General features: G+C 39.6%; 1 protein-coding gene across 2 annotated transcripts; it reads left to right on the forward strand.

Annotated features, from left to right (window-relative positions):
* Positions 1-1,322: 1,322 nt before the first annotated feature.
* On the forward strand, positions 1,323-24,382 carry PRXL2C (peroxiredoxin like 2C). 2 transcript variants are annotated; one of them, XM_020898932.2, is made up of 6 exons: positions 1,325-1,797; positions 2,241-2,309; positions 3,198-3,251; positions 3,573-3,678; positions 10,468-10,599; positions 22,711-24,382. In XM_020898932.2, the coding sequence occupies exons 1-6, from the start codon at positions 1,600-1,602 to the stop codon at positions 22,836-22,838; spliced, it is 687 nt and encodes a 228-aa protein (XP_020754591.2). In that variant the 5' UTR covers positions 1,325-1,599; the 3' UTR covers positions 22,839-24,382. The 2 variants fall into 2 exon arrangements, with proteins under 2 accessions (XP_070315581.1, XP_020754591.2); XM_070459480.1 differs by lacking the exon at positions 10,468-10,599 and having other exon boundaries at positions 1,323-1,797.
* The last annotated feature ends 982 nt before the right edge of the window (positions 24,383-25,364 follow it).

The raw sequence follows: 25,364 nt of genomic DNA on the forward strand, positions 1-25,364 counted from the left end.
TTGTCACCATCTATGAGAAACCCCAGTACAAGACCAACCTCCAAGTCCAGGACCAGCTGAGTCTCAAAGAGGCTGCAGAAATTCCTAAATTCTCATATGCATGCTTGTCTACAGCCTGCCCCAGGAGAAAGTAAGGTGGCATAGAAACATGCTCAAAAGACTACCTGGTAGGTAGTCCTACTATAAGACTTCTACAAAACTGATGCAAAGCCATTTAAATCCATTTTTCCTCATCCTTCTCAATCCATCATTTACATACATACATACTCACACAGAGTCATCTCACTTAAGGACCCTAGTAAATAGCTTTAGCACAACAAAAGTTTGAAGAAAGAAAACGGACTCCTGAAACAACCTAGCACATTTATAAACAGGTTTATTATACCAGCTCTTAAAAAATATAATTGAAGGAATTTTCTCAAGTGATAGCAGTGGTCCATACTTTTACGGAGTTGTGGCTCAGTGGTAAAGAATCTGCCTGCAATGCAGCAGGAGACACAGGAGACTTGGGTTGGCTCCTGGGTCAGGAAGATCCCGTGGAGGAGGGAACAGCTACCCATGCCAATATTCTTGCCTGAAAAATTTCATGGACAGAAGAGCCTGGGGAGTTAACATCCAGGGTGCTGCAAAAGAGGGACTGAGCATGCAACAATAAGTGGATAACAGGGGTGAATAATTAGGCAAAACTCACCTAACTGTGGACAGATGCACTGATTCTGATAGAGTAAAATGTTAACTAACAGTAGAATCTAGGTGGTGGATATAGAAGTGTTCACTGTAAAATTCAACTTTCTGGGCATGTTTTTAAATTTCCATGATCAAGTTTTGATAAATGTTTAAATTTTAACTAAAAATAAAATTTAAATCCACACTTAAGATTTGTACATTACAGTGTATGTTAATGATAGCTCAAAACACACACACACACACACACACACACACACACACGAGAACTGAGGAGGGAGTGGATTTAAACCCACTAAATCTAGCAGATCATAAATATGGATATGCTTGGTAGACAACTGATTCTCTTGAAAAGGTAAGAGCTAACTTCAGCTCAGATGGCTACGGAGGGCGGGGGCTTTCTTCATATTTAACTCCTTTCTCGCCTTTGGTATTTCGCTCTCCTCTTTTCTCTCTTCTCTCTCTTGCCTGCCGATCCCCCCTCCCCGCCGTCTCTCGGTCTCTGTCTTTCTCCCTCCCACCCTGTCTCATCTCTGTCTCTCTCTCTCCGCCCCCCGCCGTCCCCCCACCCCGCCGTCCCCCCCCCCGCCGTCCCCCCACCCCGCCTCCCCGTCTCTCTCTGCGTCTCTGCCTCTCTTCGTACCATGAGCGGCTGAGTCAGAAAACTCCAGAGTGGTTCTGTACCCTCCTGCAGCTTCGGAACCACCGGAGCCGCGTACAAAAGGAGACTCTCGAGGTCTTGCCTGAGACCCGCCGGGTGCACCTTAGGCCCCGGAGCTCCGCCCCGAGCCTGGGCCCCGGGCAGCTCCGCCCCGCGGTGAGCCCTGCCCCTTGCGCTCCGCCGGGCGGCGATCCAGCCCACCCAGCCTCCGTCCCGCTTGGTCGCTCTCCCGGGGTCCTCGGACCTAGGGCGCGATGGCAGCCCCCTCCGAGGCCCCGGTCACGCGGCAGGTCAGCGGGCACGCCGCCCCAGCCCCAGTCCCAAGCGGCCCCGAGAGCTGGCAGCCCCTGGCCGCCGCCGTGGCCGAGCTGCCGGTGCTGGACGCCTCCGGGAGGCCTGTGCCGTTTGGTGAGCTGTTCCGAGAGCGCCGGGCCATCGTGGTCTTCGTGCGGGTGAGCACGGGCGACGGGACGATCCGGCGCAGGGACCTCACCTGCAGGCAGGGACGGAGGTTGTTTTTCCAGGGCGTCCCCTGGGGGGAGTTACATCGGGCCTCAGGAATGGTCCAGGACCGGAGAACGGAGCCCGCCGGGCCTGACTCTTGTCCTCTAGTGGTCGTCCGCTAAAGGTGGTGGAAGGCGGACTCGGCTCTCGCTTCCTTGAACGGGAAAGGAAAAGCAGCCCGCCAAGCCAAGGCCATTTTCTCAGCGAGCCAAGAGGCCTAACAGAGACTGGGTGGGGCCCAATTTCAGGGCACATTTGGGCACCCTTGACATCTCTAACCGTCTTGGGTGTTGCATTTGGTTAACGTCACGCATAATTAAGTACTTGGTTATTTCTGACTCCGAGAGTGTTAGTTGCTAACTTGTCCTTTTTGCCTGTGTTGGGATTTCAGCATTTCCTGTGTTACATCTGCAAGGAATACGTAGAAGATCTGGCCAAAGTCCCCAAGAGTTTCTTACAAGTAAGTTTCCCGAGAGTGAGCAGCAGTGTGCTGTGCTTCTGGGAGGCCTGGTGAAACTCACCTGCCATTTATGAGGAGTGTGATGGCATGAGGTGCGGCATGCGCCGCCTCTCCAGCGCAAACGCTCAAACCCAGATTATCACCATCCCACACATCACCCCAACACGTCCAAAAAGGGAAGAGACTCATTGGAAGTGTATCTGTGTCCTATTCATTACTGCCTGATTATAAAAGTACTAACCATAATAATAATTTTGATGTTACCTAATAACCTGCCTATTCTCAAATGTTGATTGATAATTACCAAAAACAGAAATGCTAGAAATATTTTTTCTTTAGTTTTGTAATACAGACACTCCAAATAGTTGTTCATTACAGAAAGTTACTAGTATAACTTAAAGGTGAAAATTTTGTATCCTTAATGGAATTACAATTCCACATTCTTGTGACAACCACGTACAGGTGTATTTCTTCAAGCATATGGAGGTTTGTCCCCAGGTTAGCTCTTTAGTGAAAGCATTGGTGGCTTCTGTAAAATTAAGATCTGTTTTCAGCAGACCTTGTCAATTGAGATGTGAAAGAATAAAGATGTCTGATTAAATAACGCTACTTTAATAGTTTTTATTCTAGTTTAATGTATGCCTTTGGGGAAAGTGTAAAGAATTACTGACTATTATTTTTAAATTCTTACTTAGCAAAAGAATCATCTGAATTAATTGAATATTTTAGCATAATTGCTTTGACTCACACAATTTGGCTGTTTATACCATTCTTCTGGAAGCCTGTAGGTGGCATTAAAATGGAAGAAAAGAGTTGGATTAGGGGAAGTTTTAATTAGGGGAAACATAATTTCTAATAATATGTACATGTCCTTTTTCTCTCCTAAAGGAAGCAAATGTCACTCTCATAGTGATTGGACAGTCATCCTACCATCATATTGAGGTAAATATATAGCCAATTGGGACCCTAACAGGTTGAATCAGTTTTAGACATAAAAATTATATAATTACTTGAATCACTGAAGTGTTAGTCACTCAGTCATGTCCAACTCTTTGCAACCCCATGGACTGTAGCCTGCTACACTCCCCTGTCCATGGAATTCTCCAGGCAAGAATACTGGAATGGGTAGCCATTCCCTTCTTCAGAGGATCTTCCTGACCCAGGGATCGAAACTGGGTCTAAATTTGCTAAAATTTAGTCAGATTATCACTATTTTTCTCTCATTTGTCTTGATAAAAATTCCAACAATACTTTTTTTTTCAGCCTTTCTGTAAACTAACTGGGTATTCTCATGAAATCTATGTTGATCCTGAGAGAGAAATTTATAAAAGATTGGGAATGAAAAGAGGTGAAGAAATTGCCTCCTCAGGTAAGACATGTCTCACATAGGAAGTGCTAATAGTGTATTTCACATTTCACATAAGCATATATATGCATAGGGGAACAAAGGGTAAATTCATAAATCAGCCTGCTCTTTATGATTCTAGTAAGTGGTCCAGATTCACGATACTCTAAAAGATTCATTTCCTGGATGTAATGATGTGGAAGGCTGTTGATGAAGTTCTAAATGAATGAAAAAATGCAAGTTGCAAAGCAGTGTTTTCAGTATGATTTCATTTTTGTGAAAATAAAAACCATTTTCATAAACATAACTATCTATACTATTATATATGTGTGTGTAATGAAAATTGTTTTAAAAGACACTGCAATGTTTACCCCAAGACATAGGAGTGAGAAAAGTGGCTTTTGTAATTTTTTTTTAACAATGCATATGTTTTACTTTGTAGTTAAAAGAAAAATAATATTGCTTAAGTTAATATATTTTCATACCTCAACACCATGGCTTTGAACACTCTTATGTTCTTTAACTGATTAAATCTTAGTTTTCATCTAAAGCCCAACTCAAAGGGGCTTTAAATAGCTCTACCAGCAGAAGCAATTTCTTCCCTCATTGTTTTTTAATAGCACCTTATACTTTATTATATACTCTATGATTGAACTTAAGGTGATTAGTAGTATAGTTAGTTGAAAGGTTTGATGTTTTATTCATCTCTATATGGTCCACATTCCCTGCCCTTGCACAATTCTTTATAATTAAAAGTACAATAGGCTTTAGGTGAACTATTTATATGTGTTTTAGATAAAAGGAACTTGGCTTCTGAAATACCAAACAAGAGAACTCAGCTAGAACCCAGATCACTTATTCTCAACAAATGTTGAGAATGACACCCACTGTGTTGGCTATTCCTGGGACAACTGAGACAAGAGACACAGCAACTGCCCTCCCAATGCTCATAATCTACCCTGGGAGAAAGAAGCAAAGAGTTAATTACATTACCGCTTAGAGCTTGTAAAAGACGAGAGCATGTACTGTTAATAGCTATAATGCAGAAATGCCTGTAACAACAGAAATGCACAGGGAGAGAAGAATCTGGGAGGGCTTCTTAGAGATGGTGTCTAAGCTCACTCTTTAAGGAGTTAGCTGGATGAAGTGAGGCTGGGAATGCTGCAGCTGACAGAAAGTAGCACATCGGTATGAAAAATTGTGACTCTTGGAGAACTGCAGTACTCTATGTCTGGCCAGAGTCTAGGAGCCAGTTGGGATTTGTGTGAGCCAAGGGACTGAGTCTGGGAACAAGCCAAGGAGTTTGGATTTGTTCTCAAGGCAGTGGGGGAGTCATAAAAGTGTTTGAGTGGAGAAGTCTTGTTGCCAGGTATAGGAGCAATTGGAACATGCCAAATAGGAGGTATCAATTGTAATTGGTATTCTTGACAAGTTTTTAGTAATAGGCTAGAAAGAAATGACAGGGCCTGAAGTAGAAACATAGAGGGACAGATCACAGAGCTGCTACTTATAAAGCAGAGTTGACATGATCCCTTCCTTTCAGTTCAGTTCAGTCACTCAGTCATGTCCGACTCTTTGTGACCCCATGAACCGCAGCACGCCAGGCCTCCCTGTCCATCACCAATTCCTGGAGTCCACCCAAACCCATGTCCATCGAGTTGGTGATGCCATCCAACCATCTCATCCTCTGTCATCCCCTTTTCCTCCTGCCCTCAATCTTTCCCAGAATCAGGGTCTTTTCAAATTAGTCAGCTCTTCCCATCAGGTGGCCAAAGTATTGGAGTTTCAGCTTCAGCAACAGTCCTTCCAATGAACACCCAGGGCTGATCTCCTTTAGGATGGACTCCTAAAGGAGTCCATGGATCTCCTTGCAGTCCAAGGGACTCTCAAGAGTCTTCTCCAACACCACAGTTCAAAAGCATCAATTCTTTGGCGCTCAGCTTTCTTTATAGTCCAACTCTCATATCCATACGTGACTACTGGAAAAACCATAGCCTTGACTAGACGGACCTTTGTTGACAAAGTAATGTCTCTGCTTTTTAATATGCTATCTAGGTTGACCATAACTTTCCTTCCAAGGAGTGTCTTTTAATTTCATGGCTGCAATCACCATCTGCAGTGCTTTTGGAGCCCAAAAAAGTAAATTCTGACCCCATTTCCACTGTTTCCCCATCTATTTGCCATTAAGTGATGGGACCAGATGCCGTGATCTTAGTTTTCTGAATGTTGAGCTTTAAGCCAACTATTTCACTCTCCTCTTTACTTTCATCAAGGGGCTCTTTAGTTCTTCTTCACTTTCTGCCATAGGGTGGTGTCATCTGCATATCTGAGGTTATTGATATTTCTCCCAGCAGTCTAGATTGCAGCTTGTGCCTCCTCCAGCCCAGCATTTCTCATGATGTACTCTGCATATAAGTTAGGTAAGCAGGGTGACAATATACAGCCTTGACATACTCTTTTTCCTATTTGGAACCAGTCTGTTGTTCCACGTCCAGTTCTAACTGTTGCTTCCTGACCTGCATACAGGTTTCTCAAGAGGCAGGTCAAGTGGTCTGCTATTCCCATCTCTTTCAGAATTTTCCACAGTTTATTGTGATCCACACAGTCAAAGGCTTTGGCATAGTCAATAAAGCAAAAATAGATGTTTTTCTGGAACTCTCTTGCTTTTTCGATGATCCAGCGGATGTTGGCAATTTGATCTCTGGTTCCTCTGCTCTTTCCAAATCCAGCTTGAACATCTGGAAGTTCACAGTTCATTTATTGCTGAAGCCTGGCTTGGAGAATTTTAAACATTACTTTGCTAGCATGTGAGATGAGTGCAATTGTGTAATAGTTTGAGCATTCTTTGGCATTGCCCTTCTTTGGGATTGGAATGAAAACTGACCTTTTCCAGTCCTGTGGCCACTGCTGAGCTTTCCAAATTTGCTGGAATATTGAGTGCAGCACTTTCACAGCATCATCTTTCAGGATTGAAATAGCTCAACTGGAATTCTGTCACCTTTACTAGCTTTGTTCATAGTGGTTCTTCCTAAGGCCCACTTGACTTCACATTCCAGGATGTCTGGCTCTAGGTGAGTGATCAAACCATCGTGATTATCTGGGTTGTGAAGATTTTTTTGTACAGTTCTTCTGTTCCTTTACTAATGTTTTTAAAGAAAGTGACCTAAACTTTATTAAGACTACTGATGAGGTAGCGTAGAGAATTTGTTCTTTTTTTCCTCCTCCCTTTTTAGTATAGGTAATTGCAACAGTACAGATTGTAAACCTTAATCTTTGGTAGACTATTTTCCTGTGCTATATCCAAGCTTCAGCATGTGTAAGGTCTGTTTATCATTTAGCTGCTTTTGATATAAACTGTGAGTTTTACTTTAGTAACACCTCACCAGTCATTGCCTCAATAGAGAATTGCAAAGAAAACAGATGAATTTAAAGCAAAATACATGCTTATAATTATAAAGAAAGTATATTCAGATCATTTAAACTCCTTTTTATCTGTGTCAAACAACTCTTTTTCCAAACAGAAAACATTAGGTTCTCATGAAATGATTTTTTTAAAGTTCCCACCTGAAAAAGCACAAGTCTTAGAATCAGTCTCAGAATAATCCTACTTGAAAACAACACTGAAAATAAAATATAATAATTTAAAATTAATGGGACAGGTTATAAAGACAAACAATAAGAAAATAAAGCCACTAAATTCAAGGAAGTAATGGGTTTACCTGGTATTTCATTTTGCCTTACTTGATAATAAGCCAGTTTATGGTATTAAATCTATAGTGATTGCTATAGACAGCAGATAAGTGCATGTAGGAAACATGCTTCATATAATACTTAATCTAATATTTCAAATTCAAATTCTGGTCTCGAGTCCAAGAATCAAAGTAAAGGGGAAAAATTTTTTTTAAAAAGCAGGAGTTTTACACATAAGTAAATTCATACTGGCAAAATTAGATTGTGCTTTACAACCAAGATTGTGAAATTCTAGGTTGTGGAATCTTCTATTGAATTTTTAAAATTTCAGAAATATTAAATGACCCTTCTTTGGACGTAAGGGGATAGTTTGGATTTATGAACATTTAGGTATAAAATCCTAAAAAAACATAAACTTTAGTCCTTTACCCATGTCTCTAAGCTAATGAGAATGTATTTGTTTCTTGATAAGATGAATGTCCATCCTCTTATAAACACCAAAGAAATAGAAAAGTTGGAGAGATGAAGAATACAATAAGTATCTGGAAATAATAAAAAATCAGGCAGGTCAAAGGCAGCATAATCATTAAAATAAAAAGCCAAAAGCACTAGTTGAAGCTGGACCACAGGGCTGAGGGTTACTCTGTACTGTGACTCCCACAGGAGAAGATAAATGGGACTGGTAACTGGTGTACACTGGTTGACATGCACCTGGAGGGCAGACCGTGGCAGGCAGGAAGACCTGGGCTGCAATGTCTCACTGCTCGTCATTCTCTGGCCTTAGAATTGGTGGAGTCCAAATTTTTTTTTAATAAAAGGCAGGGGTAGGAAAAAGTTAAGTTATAAGACAGGTAGTTTCTTTACTCAAAGGTAGTGAAAGTATCAGTAACTGTGAAAAAGGAAATAGAAAAACTGACAAGCAAAGATGGAGAGGTAGCTATAGTTACTGTTGTTACAGCTAAACCTCAAAGTCTCAGTAGCATAAAGTATGAGGTTAGTTTCTTTTCATTCACATTTCAAGAAGGATATTTCTATTGGGTGCTTCTCCAGCTATTGAGGGACACAGTAGGAAAGACTCAGGCCTCTTCCATCATGTGGCTCTGCTATTGTCAATCCAAACTTCAAAGGATGTATTTAGGTTGGTGCAAAAGTAATTGATGTTTTAGACCATGAATTTTAAATCATAACTAGACTCAAACACATCTTTATTAATCAAAGTAGGAATCATTACAATCAAACACATTTTTGCCAACAAGAAATAAGTTGGTTTATTCCTGTAGTGTAAAAATCCATTCTTCAGGATTCAGTGAACTCTTGGAAAGCATTTTCTGCCTCCTGCTGGTTGTGGAAGCATTTTCCCCCGCAAAAAGTTGTCAAGATGCTTGAAGAAGTGGTAGTCAGTTGGCGAGAGGTTAGGTGAATATGGCGAATGAGGCAAAACTACATAGCCCAATTTGTTCAACTTCTGAAGTATTAGGTTGTGCTACATGTGGGCATTATCATGGAGAAGAGCTGGGCCCTTTCTATTGACCAATTCTAGGTGTAGGCATTTCAGTTTTTGGTGCATCTCATCAATTTGTAATGGTTTCGCCAGGATTCAGAAAGCTTTAGTGAATCAGACACCACCAGTGACCATGACCTTTTTGTGGTGCAAGTTTGGCTTTGGGAAATGCTTTGGAGCCTCTTCTTGGTCTAGCTACTGAGCTGGTCATCACCAGTTGTCATATAAAATCCACTTTTCGTTGCACATCACAATCCAATTGAGAAATGCTTCATTGTTGTTGCATAGAATAAGAGAAGACAACACTTTAAAATAACATCTTTAAAAATTTCCGGTCAGCTCATGAGGCACCCACTCATTAAGCTTTATCACCTTTCCAATTTGCTTCAAATGCCCAATGACTGTACAATGGCCTATGTTGAGTTCTTTGGCAACTTCTCATGTAGTTTAAGAGGATCAGCTTTGATGATCTCAGTTGGCCGTTGTCAACTTCCTATGGCTGGTCACTACATTCCTCATCTTCAAGGCTCTTGTCTCCTTTGCAAAACTTCTTGAACCACCACTGCACTGTACATTCGTCAGCAGTTCCTGGGCCAAATGCATTATTGAGTTGTTTCTACTGCTTTACGATTCATTTTAAACTCAAATGAGAAAATTGCTCATATTTGGTTGTCTAACATTTCCATAGTCCAAAATAAATATGAAATAAATAGCAAGTAATAAGTCATTAGCAAAAAAACATAAAATGAGCAATGTGCATTAAAATCGTGTATAACATATTTATTTTATATGTTATATATATAACATATGTTATAAATATGTTATATTTATTAACATTTATTAAGAATGTATTCCAATATCAAATGGCAAATTTCAGCAATGCAAAAACTGCAGCTATATTTGCACCAACCTAATAGAAGAAACATGGATAATCACCTCTGGAGAGGTTTTTAAGAGATGCCATGGAAGTGGCACACATTATTTTACTCACTGGTTTGATTGTAGTCATATAGCCATACCAAACCCCAGGAAGACTGGGAAATGTTTAGTTGTGGTCCCAGAAAGAGTAAACAAGTTTCGACCAGTATAAAACAGTAGTCTGTGCCACAGTGTCTTCTGAAGAGGAATGTAGGTATCTATTACTAGGTAAGAGACTAAACCAAATATAAATGGGGATTAAAAAGGAAAGTGCTGCCAGCTTCAGAATTCTATAGCTGACATTTTTCAGTGGCAGAAAATGATCTGGGTCTGTCTTCACTTCTTTTAAAGCAATAGTTCTCAACTGGAGACAATTTTGACCCCTTCCCCCAGGGGATATTTGGCACTTTCTGGAGACATTTTCAGTTGTCACAGTTTGGTAAATGGTGGTTGCCGTGGCATGTAGTAAGTTCAGAGAGCACGTGATGATGTAATCACTCTACATTACTCAGGACAAAGACTTATCTGGTCTAAAACATCAGTAGTGAAAGACTGAGAAACTGTTCTTCAAAGGAAGAAAAAAAGACAAGTCAAAAGTAAGATAACTCATAAGAGAGAGTCTGTTTTCTAAAAATACTAACATTACCTTAATATCAAGTCAAATATAAAGTGATAACATCTAAAGACAATTCCTAATATTTCAGGACAGAGCCCCCATGTAAAATCAAATATACTCTCGGGAAGCATTCAGAGCCTGTGGAGAGCAGTGACTGGCCCTCTTTTTGATTTTCAAGGAGATCCAGCTCAGCAAGGTGGAACACTCATTTTAGGTCCAGGTAAGCATCAAAGCTCAGCTTCAGCAGTGTGCTTTTTATGCTTTCTGGAAGCCAAGAGGCCATCCACTTTCTTTATGAAATAGCCACCATGTGAAAGTGGGCAGCTGGACATGGTAGCAGTCAGGATACTGTGCTTTCCTAGGGGACATTGTTTGTTTTCAAACACTCCTGTATATTTTTGATGTCTGTTTACTGGATGTACTGTGGCCATCATTCCATGGCTGAGTGATTCCAGGTATTTGGGATAGGGAAAATCAGTGGTGGTTTGGTAATTTGTATGTGGCTATAATACTCTTTAAAAATTTAAGTGGAGGTGAGCAGACGACCCACAAAATGCAGAACAATTATACCAGAGAAAGTCTTGCACTGTTAAGAAAGTTCTGGGACCTACAACAGATTTCCTAACCTGGGGATCTGGCGAAGGGACTGAGAACCCCCAGAGAATCTGACTTTGGACGCCAGTGGGATTTGATTACAGAAGTTACACAGGACTGGGGAAACAGACTTTTGGGGGGCACAGACAAGACCTTGTACACACCAGGACCCAGGAGAAAAGAGCAGTGACCCCACAAGAGACTGACCCGGACTTGCCTGTGAGTGTCCAGAAGTCTCCGGCAGAGACGTGGGTTGGTGGTGGCCTGCTGCAGGGTCAGGAGCACTGAGTGCAGCGGTGCATCCACAGGACCTTTTGACGGAGGTCGCCTTTACCTTCATTACCTCCACCATAGTTTGGTCTCAGGTCAGACAACACAAGGGAACACAGCCCTGGCCATCAACAGAAAATTGGATTAAAGATTTACTGAGCTTGGCCCTGCCCCTCAGAACAAGGCCCAGTTTCCCTCACAGTCAGTCCCTCCCATCAAGAAGATTACATAAGCTTCTTAACCTTGTCCTTCATAAGGCAGACAGAATGAAAACCACAATCACAGAAAACTCATCAAACTGATCACACGGACCACAGCCTTGTCTTAACTCAATGAAACTGTAAGCTGTGCTACGTAAAGCCACCCAAGGTGGACGGGTCATGGCGGAGAGTTCTGACAAAACGTGGTCCACTGGAGAACGAAATGGCAAACCACTTCAGTATTCTTGCCTTGAAAACCCCATGACAGTATGAAAAGGCAAAAAGATATGACACTGAAAGATAAATTCCCTAGGTTGGTAGGTGCCCAATATGGTGCTGGAGAAGAGTGGAGAAATAACTCCAGAAAGAATGAAGAGACAGAGTCAAAGTGAAAATGCCCAGTTGTGGATGTGACTGGTGATGAAAATAAAGTCTGATGCTGTAAAGAGCAATATTGCTTAGGAACCTGGAATGTTAGGTCCATGAATCACGGTAAATTAGAAATGGTCAAGCAGGAGATGGCAAGAGTGAACATCTATATTTTAGGTGAACTAAAATGGACTGGAATGGGCGAATTTAATTCAGATGACCATTATATCTACTACTGTGGGCAAGAATCCCTTAGAAGAAATGGAGTAGCCATCATTGTCAACAAGAGTCCAAAATGCAGTACTTGGGTGCAATCTCAAAAATGACAGAATGATCTCGCTTCATTTCCAAGGCAAACCATTCAATATCACAGTAATCCAAGTCTATGCCCCGACCAGTAATGCCTGAAGAAGCTGAAGTTGAACAGTTCCATGAAGACCTACAAGATCTTCTAGCACTAACACCAAAAAAATAGGTCCTTTTCATCATAGAGGACTGGAATGCAAAAGTAGGAAGTCAAGAGATACCTGGAGTAACAGGTGAATTTGGCCTTGGAGTACAACATGAAGCAGGGCAAAGACTAACAGAGTTTTGCCAAGAGAATGCACTGGTCATAGCAAACACCCTCTTCCAACAACACAAGAGAAGACTACACATGGACAACACCAGATGGTCAGTACCAAAACCAGATTGATTATATTCTTTGCAGCCGAAGATGGAGAAGCTCTGTACAGTCAGCAAAAACAAGACCAGGAGCTGACCATGGCTCAGATCATGAACTCCTTATTGCCAAATTCAGACTTAAATTGAAGAAAGTAGGGAAAACTACTAGACCGTTCAGGTATGACCGAAATAAAATCCCTTACAGTTATACAGTGGAAGTGAGAAATATTTTCAAGGGATTAGATCTGATAGACAGAGAGCCTGAAGAACTATGGACGGAGGTTCATGACATTGTATAAAAGTCAGCGATCAAGACCATCCCCAAGAAAAAGAAATGCAAAAAGGCAAAATGGTTGTCTGAGGAGGTCTTACAAATAACTGAGAAAAGAAGAGAAGCAAAAGGCAAAGGAGAAAAGGAAAGATACACCCATTTGAATGCAGAGTTCCAAAGAATAGCAAGGAGAGAGAAGAAAGCCTTCCTCAGTGATCAGTGCAAAGAAATAGAGGAAAACAATAGAATGAATGGGAAAGACTAGAGATGTCTTCAAGAAAATTAGAGATACCAAGAGAACATTTCATGCAAAGATGGGCTCAATAAAGGACAGAAATGGTATGGACCTAACAGGAGCAGAAGATATTAAGAAGAGGTGGCAAGAATAAACAGAAGAAGTATACAAAAAGATCTTCATGACCCAGCTAACCACGATGGTGTGGTCACTTACCTAGAGCTGGATATCCTGGAATGCAAAGTCAAGTGGGCCTTAGGAAGCAGCACTATGAACAAAGCTAGTGGAGGTGATGGAATTCCACTTGAGCTATTTCAAATCAAAAGATGATGCTGTGAAAGTACAGCACTCAATATGCCAGCAAATTTGGAAAACTCAGCAGTGGCCACAGGACTGGAAAAAGTCAGTTTTAATTCCAATCCCAAAGAAAGGCAATGCCAAAGAATGTTCAAGCTACTGCACCATTGCACTCATCTCACATGCTAGTAAAGTAATGCTCACAATTTTTCAAGCCAGGCTTCAACAGTAAGCGAACTGTGAACTTCCAGATATTCAAGCTGGATTTAGAAAAGGCAGAGGAACCAGAGATTAAAGTGCCAACATCCATTGGATCATAGAAAAAGCAAGAGAATTCCAGAAAAACATCTATTTCTGCTTTACTGACTATACCAAAGCCTTTGACTGTGTGGATCACAACAAACTGTGGAAAATTCTGAAGGAGATGGGAATACCAGACCACCTGACCTGCCTCCTGAGAAATCTGTATGCAGGTCAAGAAGCAACAGTTATAACCAGGCATAGAAAAACAGACTGTTCGCAAATCAGGAAAGAAATCCATCAAGGCTGTCTATTGTCACCCTGCTTATTTAACTTATATGCACAGTACATCATGCGAAATGCCAGGCTGGATGAAGCACAAGCTGGAATCAAGATAGCTGGGAGAAATATCAATGACCTCAGATATGCAGATGATACCACTGTTGTGGTAGTGAAGAGGAACAAAGACCCTCTTGATGAAAGTGAAAGAGGAGAGTGAAAAAGTTGGCTTAGGGTGGCTAATTCATTTCAATGTATGACAAAAACTACTGCAATGATGTAAAGTAATTAGCCTCCAACTAATAAAAATAAATGGAAAAAAAAATAAATAAAAATTAAAAAAAGAAAAGTTGGCTTAAAACTTAACATTCGAAAAACTAAGATCATGGCATCTGGTCCCTTCACTTCATGGCAAATAGATGGGGAAACAGACTTTATTTTCTTGGACTCCAAAATTACTGCAGATGGTGACTGCAGCCATGAAATTAAAAGATGCTTCCTCCTTAGAAGAAAAGCTATGACCAACCTAGGCAACATATTAAAGAGCAGAGACATTACTTTGCCATCAAAGGTCCGTCTAGTAAGAACTATGGTTTTTCCAGTAGTCATGTGAGATGTGATAGTTGGACTATCAGGAAAGCTGAGTGCTGAAGAATTGATGCTTTTGAACTGTGATGTTGGAGAATACTCTTGAGAGTCCCTTGGACAGCAAGGAGTTCAAACCTGTCAATCCTAAAGGAAATCAGTCCTGAATATTCATTGGAAGGACTGATGCTGAAGCTCCAATGCTTTGGACACCTGATGCAAAGAGCTGACTCATTTGAAAAGACCCTGATGCTGGGAAAGATTGAGGGCAGGAGGAGAAGGGGACGACAGAAGATGAGATCAGTGGACAGCATCACTGACTTGATGAACATGAGTTTGAGCAAGCTCTGGGAGTTGATGATACACAGGGAAGCCTGGCGTGCTGCAGTCCATGGGGACACAAATAGTCGGACACAACTGAGCAACTAAACTGAACATTTTCAAATGGGAGAAAACCATCAAGTACTTTTTTTGTGTGTCAATAGAGGAATCAACCTAGTTATTTATATCTAGCAAAACTAGCAGACTTTGCTCTGTGTCAGAAAGCAAGTCAGGGGCAATTCCCTGGGAGTCCAGTAGTTTGGACTCTGCACTTCCACTGCAAGGGGAATGGGTTCAGTCCCTGTCAGGGAACTAAGGTTCTGCATGTCCAGCAGCATGTCCAAAAAAAGAGAAAGCAACAACAGGAACAACTTATTCAATAATGATTACCCTAAGCCACATCTTTTAAATGGCTTTATTTTTTTATTTAGTTTAATTTTATATTGGAATATAATTTATACTTGATCTTAGCCAAAAGGCTGAGAAGCAATGGAATATAATTTATAATGTGTTAGTTTCAGATTTACAGCAAAGTGATCAGATATACAGTTATAGATATACATATATCTATTGTTTTTCAGCTTCTTTTCCCATGGAGTAGAGTTCCCTGTTCCATACAGTAGGTCCTTGTCGATTACCTGTTATATATATAGTAGTATATATATGTTAATTTCGGACTCTTAACTTATTCCTCCCCCCATCTCTCCCCTTTGGCAACCATAAGTTGAAGTCTGTTGCTGTTTTGTAAATAAGTTCATCTATATCATTTTTTTTAGATTCCACATGTGATGTCATATGATATTTATCTTTCTTTGACTTAGTTCACTTAGTATAATAATCCCTAGGTTCATCCATGTGGCTGCAGATGGCATTATTTCATTCTTTCTTATGGCTAATATTCCATTGTGTATATGTGCCACATCTTCTGTATCCATTTCTCTGTTGATGGACATTGGGTTGCTTCCATGTCCTGACTATTGTAAATAGTGCTACAGTAAACATTGGAGTGCATGTATCTTTTTAAATTATGGTTTTCTCCAGATTCATACCCAAGAGTGGGATTGCTGGATCATATGGTAGTTCTTAGTTTTTTTTTTAATGTTTTATTTATTTATTTTTGGCTGTGCTAGGTCTTTGTTGCTATGCAGGCTTTTTTCTAGTTGTGGCAGCTACTTTCTAGTTGTGGTGCACGAGCTTCTCATCCCAGGGGCTTCTCTTTTTGCCTGTGGAGCACTGGCTCTAGGGCTTCAGTACTTGTGGCGTGTGGGCTCAGTATTTATGGCTTTGGGGCTCTAGAGCAGAGGCTCAATAGTTGTGGCATGTGAGCTTAGTTGCTGCTCAGCATGTGGAAGCTTCCTGAATCAGGGATTGAACCCATGTCTCCTGCACTGGCTGGCAGATTCTTTACCACTGAGCCACCAGGGAAGCCCTATACTTAGTTTTTTAAGGAACCTCCATCCTGTTCTCCATAGTGGCTGCACCAGTTTACATTCCCTCTGACCCTGTAGGAAGGTTCCCTTTTCTCTACACCCTCTCCAACATCTATTGTTGGTAGACTTTTTGATAATGGCCATTCTAACCAGTGTGAGGAGATACCTTATTGTAGTTTTGATTTGCATTTCTCTAATAATTAACAGTGTTAAACATCTTTTTATGTACTTTTTGGCCATCTGTATGACATCTTTGGAGAAATGTCTGTTTAAATTTTCTGCCCATTTTTGATTGTTTGTTTTTTTATTTGAGCTGCATGAGCTGTTTGTATATTTTGGAGATTAATCCCTTTTGGTTGCTTCATTTTTACATATTTTCTCCCATTCTGTGGGTTTTCTTTTCATTTTGTTTGTGGTTTCCTTTGCTGTGCAAAAGCTTTTAAGTTTAACTAGACCCCATTTGCTTGTTTTTGTTATGGTTTCATTACTTTAGGAGGTAGATCCAAAAGATATTGCAGTAATTTATGTCAAAGTGTTCTGCCTATGTTTTCCTTTAGGAGTTTTATAGTATGCAGTCTTAGGTCTTTCTTTAATCCATTTTGAGTTTACTTTTATAAATTGTATCAGAGAATGTTCTAATTTCTTTTACATGTAGTTGTCCAGTTTTCCCAGAACCACTTATAGAAGAGACTGGCTTTTCTTCTTTGTGTGTTCTTGCCTCCTTTGTCATAGATTAATTGACCATGGGTGCTTAGGTTTCTTTCTGGGCTTTCTATCCTGTTCCATTGATCTATAAGTAGCTTCCCTGATCAATCTGGACCACCTAAAATTCCTTTGGCTTCCCTCTGCTAAATCGTTGGGCATTGGAGCTCAACCATGTTCAAGTATTGAACACCCCAAAAGCCTAACTCGCTGTGTCAAAAACTAACTTTTCTTGGTTCTTCTTTGTCTTTAAAACTGTCCATATTAGTGAGTGTAGCTGCTCCAAGTTATAAAATTAGCATTTACTTTAATAAATTCCAGATGTCTAAAAGGAAGTCTTTAGAAGGAAGATCTTGACCAAGTATTATAACTTTTTGCTGCCAAAGCATTATAGCTAGCTAAAATCTTTCATTTTACTTAATCTCCCTTTTCCTCTCACAAATTTACACTAGTTAGGCTAGCCAGGAAACAAGCCTTATTTTATGAGAATGAGTCCTATAAATTTGCCTAGAATGACATTGAGTCATACTTCTGAATGAATTATTTCCATCCTCAGACTTGTAAGGCATTATTTTTTGAGTCCCTCATCTTTAAGTTTCGACATCATTTGAGCATGCATTCTTTTGTCTAAGAATGAAGAGCGCACAGAAAGCATCATTTGTGTGCCAAGATGGGAACAGACTTAATAAAGAGAAAATTTTGATACTACCCTTTGGAAAAATTATAGCTCCATTAAGGAAATAGCTGGGTTTGCTTATTTATACAAATATCTTATCATGGTTAACCAAGTATTTTATTTTGGAATCCTTTAGAAGAAATGGAGTAGCCTTCATAGTCAACAAAAGAGTCCAAAATGCAGTACTTGGATGCAATCTCAAAAATGACAGAATTATCTCTGTTCGTTTCCAAGGCAAACCATTCATATCACAGTAATTCAAGTCTATGCCCTGACCAGTAATGCCTGAAGAAGCTGAAGTTAAATGGTTCTATGAAAACCTACAAGACCTTTTAGAACTAACACCCAAAAAAGATGTCCTTTTCATCATAGAGGACTGGAATGCAAAAGTAGGAAGTCAAGAGATACCTGGAGTAACAGGCAAATTTGGCCTTGGAGTACAGAATGAAGCAGGGCAAAGGCTAATAGAGTTTTGCCAAGAGAACACACTGGACATAGCAAACACCCTCTTCCAACAACACAAGAGAAGACTCTACACATGGACATCACCAGATGGTCAATACCAAAATCAGATTGATTATATTCTTTGCAGCCAAAAATGGGGAAGCTCTATACAGTCAAAACAAGACTGGGAGCTGACTGTGGCTCAGATCATGAGGTCCTTATTGCCAAATTCAGGCTTAAACTGAAGAAAGTGGGGAAAACCACAAGCCCATTCAGATATGACCTAAATCAAATACCTTATGATTATGAAGTGAAAGTGAGAAACAGATTTAAGGGACTAGATCTGATAGTCATAGGGCCTGATGAACTATGGACGGAGGTTCGTGACATTGTACAGGAGACAGGGATCAAGACCATCCCCAAGAAAAAGAAATGCAAAAAAGCAAAATGGCTGACTGAGGAGGCCTTTCAAATAGCCATGAAAAGAAGAGAAGCGAAAAGCAAAGGAGAAAAGGAAAGACATACCCATTTGAATGCAGAGTTCCAAAGAATAGCAAGGAGAGATAAGAAAGCCTTCCTCAGTGATCAGTGCAAAGAAATAGAGGAAAACAATAGAATGGGAAAGACTAGCGATCTCTTCAAGAAAATTAGAGATACCAAGGGAACTTTTCATGCAAAGATGGGCTCAATAAAGGACAGGAATGGTATGAACCTAACAGAAGCAGAAGATATTAAGAAGAGGTGGCAGGAATACACAAAAGAACTGTACGAAAAAGATCTTCATGACCCAGATAATCACGATTGTTTGATCACTCACCTAGAGCCACATATCCTGGAATGTGAAGTCAAGTGGGCCTTAGGAAGCATCACTACCAACAAAGCTAGTGGAGGTGATGGAATTCCAGTTGAGCTATTTCAAATCCTAAAAGATGATGCTGTGAAAGTGCTGCACTCAATATGCCAGCAAATTTGGAAAGCTCAGCAGTGTCCACAGGACTGGAAAAAGTCAGTTTTCATTCCAATCCCAAAGAAAGGCAATGCCAAAGAATACTCAAACTACTGCACAATTGCATTCATCTCACACACTGGTAAAGTAATGCTCAAAATTCTCCAAACCAGGCTTCAGCAGTGTGTGAACTTCCAGATGTTCAAGCTGGTTTTAGAAAGGCAGAGGAACCAGAGGTCAAATTGCCAACATCCACTGGATCATCGAAAAAGCAAGAGAGTTCCAGAAAAACATCTATTTCTGCTTTATTGACTATGCCAAAGTCTTTGACTGTGTGGATCACAATAAACTGTGGAAAATTCTGAAAGAGATGAGAATACCAGACCACCTGACCTGCCTCTTGAGAAACCTGTATGCAGATCAGGAAGCAGCTGTTAGAACTGAACATGGAACAACAGACTGGTTCCAAATAGGAAAAGGAGTACATCAAGGCTGTATATTGTCACCCTGCTTATTTAACTTATATGCAAAGTACATCATAAGAAATGATGGACGGGATGAAGCACAAGCTGGAATCAAGACTACAGGGAGAAATATCAGTGACCTCAGATATGCAGATGACACCGCCCTTACGGCAGAAAGTGAAGAAGAACTAAAGAGCCTCTTGATGAAAGTGAAAGAGGAAAGTGAAAAGTTGGCTTAAAGCTCAACATTCAGAAAACTAAGATCACGGCATCTGGTCCCATCATTTCATGGCAAATAGATGGGGAAACAGTGGAAACAGTGAGAGACTTTATATTTTTGGGCTCCAAAATCACTGCAGATGGTGGCTGCAGACATGAAATTAAAAGATGCTTACTAATCCCTATCAAACTACCAACGGTATTTTTCACAGAACTAGAACAAATAATTTCACAATTTGTATGGAAATACAAAAAACCTCAAATAGCCAAAGTAATCCTGAGAAAGAAGAATGGAACTGGAGGAATCAATCTGCCTGACTTCAGACTCTACTACAAAGCCACAGTCATCAAGACAGTATGGTACTGGCACAAAGACAGAAATATAGATCAATGGAACAGAATAGAAAGCCCAGAGATAAATCCACGAACCTATGGTCACCTAATTTTTGACAAAGGAGGCAAGGATATACAATGGAAAAAAGATAACCTCTTTAACAAGTGGTGCTGGGAAAACTGGTCAACCACTTGTGAAAGAATGAAACTAGAACACTTTCTAACACCATACACAAAAATAAACTCAAAATGGATTAAAGATCTAAATGTAAGACCGAAACTATCAAACTCCTAGAGGAGAACATAGTCAAAATACTCTCCGACATAAATCACAGCAGGATCCTCTATGACCCACATCCCAGAATTTTAGAAATAAAAGCAAAAATAAACAAATGGGACCTAATGAAACTTAAAAGCTTTTGCACAACAAAGGAAACTATAAGCAAGGTGAAAAGACAGCCCTCAGATTGGGAGAAAATAATAGCAAACGAAGCAACAGACAAAGGATTAATCTCAAAAATATACAAGCAACTCCTCCAGCTCAACTCCAGAAAAATAAATGACCCAATCAAAAAATGGGCCAAAGAACTCAACAGACATTTCTCCAAGGAAGACATACAGATGGCTAACAAACACATGAAAAGATGCTCAACATCACTCATTATCAGAGAAATGCAAATCAAAACCACAATGAGGTACCATTAACGCCAGTCAGGATGGCTGCTATCCAAAAGTCTACAAGCAATAAATGCTGGAGAGGCTGTGGAGAAAAGGGAACCCTCTTACACTGTTGGTGGGAATGCAAATTAGTACAGCCACTATGGAAAACAGTGTGCAGATTTCTTAAAAAGCTGGAAATAGAACTGCCATATGACCCAGCAATCCCACTTCTGGGCATACACACCAAGGAAACCAGATCTGAAAGAGACACGTGCACCCCAATGTTCATCGCAGCACTGTTTATAATAGCCAGGACATGGAAGCAACCCAGATGCCCATCAGCAGACGAATGGATGAGGAAGCTGTGGTACATATACACCATGGAATATTACTCAGCCATTAAAAAGAATTCATTTGAATCAATTCTAATGAGATGGATGAAACTGGAGCCCATTATACAGAGCGAAGTAAGCCAGAAAGATAAAGACCATTACAGTATACTAACACATATATATGGACTTTAGAAAGATGGTAACAATAACCCTATATGCAAAACAGAAAAGGAGACTCAGATGTATAGAACAGACTTGTGGACTCTGGGAGAAGGCGAGGGTGGGATGTTTCAAGAGAACAGCATTGAAACATGTATATTATCTAGGGTGAAACAGATCACCAGCCCAGGTTGGGTGCATGAGACAAGTGCTCGGGCCTGGTGCACTGGGAAGATCCAGAGGGATGAGGTGGAGAGGGAGGTGGGAGGGGGGACTGGGATGGGGAATACATGTAAATCCATGGCTAATTCATTTCAATGTATGACAAAAACTACTGTAATAATGTAAAGTAATTAGCCTCCAACTAATAAAAATAAATGGAAAAAAAAAAAAGATGCTTACTCCTTGGAAGGAAAGTTATGACCAACCTAGATAGCATATTAAAGAACAGAGACATTACTTTGCCAACAAAGGTCCATCTAGTCAAGGCTATGGTTTTTCTATTAGTCATGTATGGATGTGAGAGTTGGACTATAAAGAAAGCTGAGTGCTGAAGAATTGATGCTTTTGAACAATGGTGTTGGAGAAGACTCTTGAGAGTCCCTTGGACTGCAAGGAAATCCAACCAGTCCATCCTAAAGGAGATCAGTCCTGGGTGTTCATTGGAAGGACTGATGTTGAAGCTGAAACTCCAATGCTTTGGCCACCTGATGGGAAGAGCTGACTCATTTGAAAAGATCCTGATGCTAGGAAAGATTGAGGGCAGGAGGAGACGGGGACGACAGAGGATGAGGTGGTTGGATGGCATCATGGACTCAATGGACATGAGTTTGAGTCAACTCCCGGAGTTGGAGATGGACAGGGAGGCCTGGCATGATGCAGTTCATGGGGTCGCAAAGAGTGACATGACTGAGCGACTGAACTGAACTGAACTGACTTGATAAAAAGCCAGTTTATAATATTAAGTCTACAGTGGTTAGTGTAGACAGTGTATAGGTACAATGCAGAGAACATACCTCTTATAATATTTAGTAATCTAATGTTGTTTTATGTTAAAATTCTGGTCTTGATTCCACAAATCAAAGTAAACAGGACCTAGACTATAAATCACTACTATTTCATTTGACCAGATAGAAGAATTGTATTATAACTGATTGTCTTAATGCTCTTTTTTTTTCAGCCTCTTTTAGTCTATGGTTATAATATACATAGGCTATTGAATTTGGAAATTAGGGGTAAATTTTTTAAGGAAGTGATTTATTCTGTTATCACATTTAAGAAACAGATGGTTTTCTGGTTTGATATCTACACTAGTTCCATATTCTTCCTGTCTGTTTGACAAGCTGTTTTATTTAATTACATTTAATGAAACCTAACAGAAGTTTATAATTTAAGAGTCTTTCCCTTTGGAGCTCATAAAGCATTAAGTACCAACCTTATTTAACCATAATTTTTGTCATGCTTTACTACCTTAATTAAAATTTATTGTGTCATCATATGGAGAATGTTATGTACTCCAGGTAACTAACTTTTTCATTTGGACTAATTAGAAGTTAAAATGCTGCTCTGATTCTAGAAAGCAGTACGTCTAATGAATAACCCTATATGTTAACCTTTACCTTTTATTCTTATTGTCTTCTAGGTAACAACATCCATTTTATACACCATGATAGGAATAGGTTGGATCATAAACCCATCAACTCTGTTTTACAGCTTGTAGGAGTTCAACATGTGGACTTTACAAGCAGACCTTCGGTTATCCATGTGTGACATTACAGATTCTCTCAATTTCAAATGGACCTTGGGACATGATGTGAAATATGGGAATGTCACATCCTTGTGCAATGCCTATCTTGTTGACCCTCCCTAGCCTCTGAGGAGTTGAAGTGAAGTGAAGTTACTTAGTCATGTCTGACTCTTTGAGATCCCTTGGACTATAGCCCACCAGGCTCCTCCATCTGTGGGATTTTCCTGGCAAGAATACTGGAGTGGGTTGCCATTTCCTTCTCCAGGAGATCTTCCCGACCCAGGGATTGAACCCGGGTCTCCTGCATTGTAGGCAGATGCTTTACCATCTGGGCTACCAGGGAAGTCTCATGGAACCATAAAGAGGCTTTGTACCACTGGTTGAATAGCATGCTAAAAGACATCAGTTGTCAAAAATGTGATATCTATAATTTTACAGCTTTTAAGGTTTTCTTTTATATAACAATTTTTGTAAAAAACAAACAAACAAAAACCTAAATTTTACTTACACAATGTAAAACTTTAAAAACTATAAAATTATAAATACCATTCTTTATTTTACCTTATGCTATATCCATTCAATGAAGATATTTTTGGCCATTAAAATCATACATTTTTATAAAGAACATATAAGGAGAAAGAGAAGGAACCAAGAACATTTGATCCATTGAGAAAATCAGGAACTCAAACTCTATAAACAGCCTAATCATATTTTTATAGGCACACGTTTATATTTTTGTTTGTTTAAAAAGAAAGACAGGAAGTAAACACACCAGAGTATCACCAGTAGGTATCACTAGGTGGTAGGATTACAGGGTTTTTTCCCTGTCCTTTTTTATATTTCCCAACTTTTCTGTTATGAATATGATTCATTTTTTGGCAAAGGAAATGTCTTTACAAATTATATGAAGAATATGTTCCCACATAGCAAGCTCCACAAAGGTGCAGTTATACGGGCTGCAGGCCATAAGTTTCTAATTCTTTACTCAGAAGAAACACAGCAGACCAAACCTACATATAGCCTATATTCACAGGCTTTGACCACACACCCAGTATCTATTTCACTAGGATTTTGTTTAGGGGGATAGGGGTTACTAGTAAAAGGAAAAAAAATGTTTACAATATTTGATATGTGTTTAAAATATAATCAGTATGCTTTTCGAAAGGAAATTTTAAGAATTGTTTAAACTGAAAAAATAAGAAATTTTGTAATTTAAATGTACACTATGATTTGGTTGTATATTCTCAAACAGCTTCTATTTCCCACCCCCAAGTTGCTTTTGTTTAATGAACAATTTTCATCTTTTATTTTTCTAGAGTCTTAATTTCTTTAGTGGGAAGTGTCCTAGGAATTCTGATGAAAAGTACAGCAAGATTAAAATATTGGTAATTATTAGCAAGTATAATACTGCTTTGAACTTAAAATACTTACATAACAAGCATATAAAGGTCATACACAGAATATACTTTAAAGCGTCCAAAAATCTGATTATATTTTCATGTGTATATAGACAGAAATCGTGTTTTTAATCAATGGAAATGGGATAGCTCATAAAAATTAAAATTAATGTGTTTTGTGCTATTTTATTAAGTAAGGAAACATTGGTGGTCCACATCCCTTTACTGACTTTAGACTTAAAACTGCTGAATCATAGCTGACACAAAATTTATATATTTACATTTATATTGTATTATAAAAATGTACATATAAAAATGCCATATTTCTTAAAGATACATAAATGCTTCAGGGAGGAACAGTTACATAAATACAGTGCAAGAGTAAATTGCCTACCCAAACAAACACAGTGTGAGAGAAGCTGATGTTGAATACAGTTTTTTTAAAAAGCAAGCATGGCCGTTTATACTTTATTGTTATTGCCCATCATTAAGCAGACATTAGAAATGTTTGAAGTCTTGAAGAACTGGTCTGTAAGTCACCCTCTGCTGTCCTCACAACAGTGATTTTTTGTTTAAATGGGTCCTGTATGTTTTGATTTCTTCTATTTAGAAAGTTGGAAATCTTTAATGAATTTATTCAACAAATGATGTGGCAAAAAAAAAAAAAAAGACTATCACTTTTGAAGCTTTTAGCAAGTCTGTGATTGAAAACTAACCTTACATTGAAATTGTAAGACATTGAAGACATTGAAATTGGCCCCTAAGAAGAAAACAAAATAAATAATGAAAGCTCAAATGGGATAGAGATTTAATTTTAAATTCTATAGCTTTGCTTTATAGTTTCCAAACTTATGATATAGCTCCTACTTTTAATTGGGTAAAAGTGAATTCTGCATCAGAAAGAAATGAATTTTTGTTGTTGTTGTTGTTTAGTCACTAAGTTGTGTCCAACTCTTGTGCAACTCCATGGACTGTAGCCCAGCAGGCTCCACTATCTACAGGATTTCCCAGGCAAGAATACTGATTGTTGTTGTTCAGTGGCTAAGTTGTGTCTAATTCTCCGTGGACTGCAACATGCCAGGCTTCCCTGTCCTTCACTATCTCCCAGAATTTGCTCAAACTCATGTCCAGTAAGTCAATAATGCCATCCAA

Source organism: Odocoileus virginianus, chromosome 31, assembly GCF_023699985.2.
Source record: "Odocoileus virginianus isolate 20LAN1187 ecotype Illinois chromosome 31, Ovbor_1.2, whole genome shotgun sequence".
Lineage (NCBI taxonomy): Eukaryota > Metazoa > Chordata > Mammalia > Artiodactyla > Cervidae > Odocoileus > Odocoileus virginianus.

What these genes read in the sequence shown, in the direction of transcription:
- PRXL2C (XM_020898932.2), top strand. Translation starts at nt 1,600, where the DNA reads ATGGCAGCCCCCTCCGAGGCCCCGGTCACGCGGCAGGTCAGCGGGCAC. An exon ending in CATCCTACCATCATATTGAG is followed by an intron (nt 3,252 to 3,572) that starts GTAAATATATAG and finishes TTTTTTTTTCAG; the next exon opens with CCTTTCTGTAAACTAACTGG. An exon ending in AACACTCATTTTAGGTCCAG is followed by an intron (nt 10,600 to 22,710) that starts GTAAGCATCAAA and finishes ATTGTCTTCTAG; the next exon opens with GTAACAACATCCATTTTATA.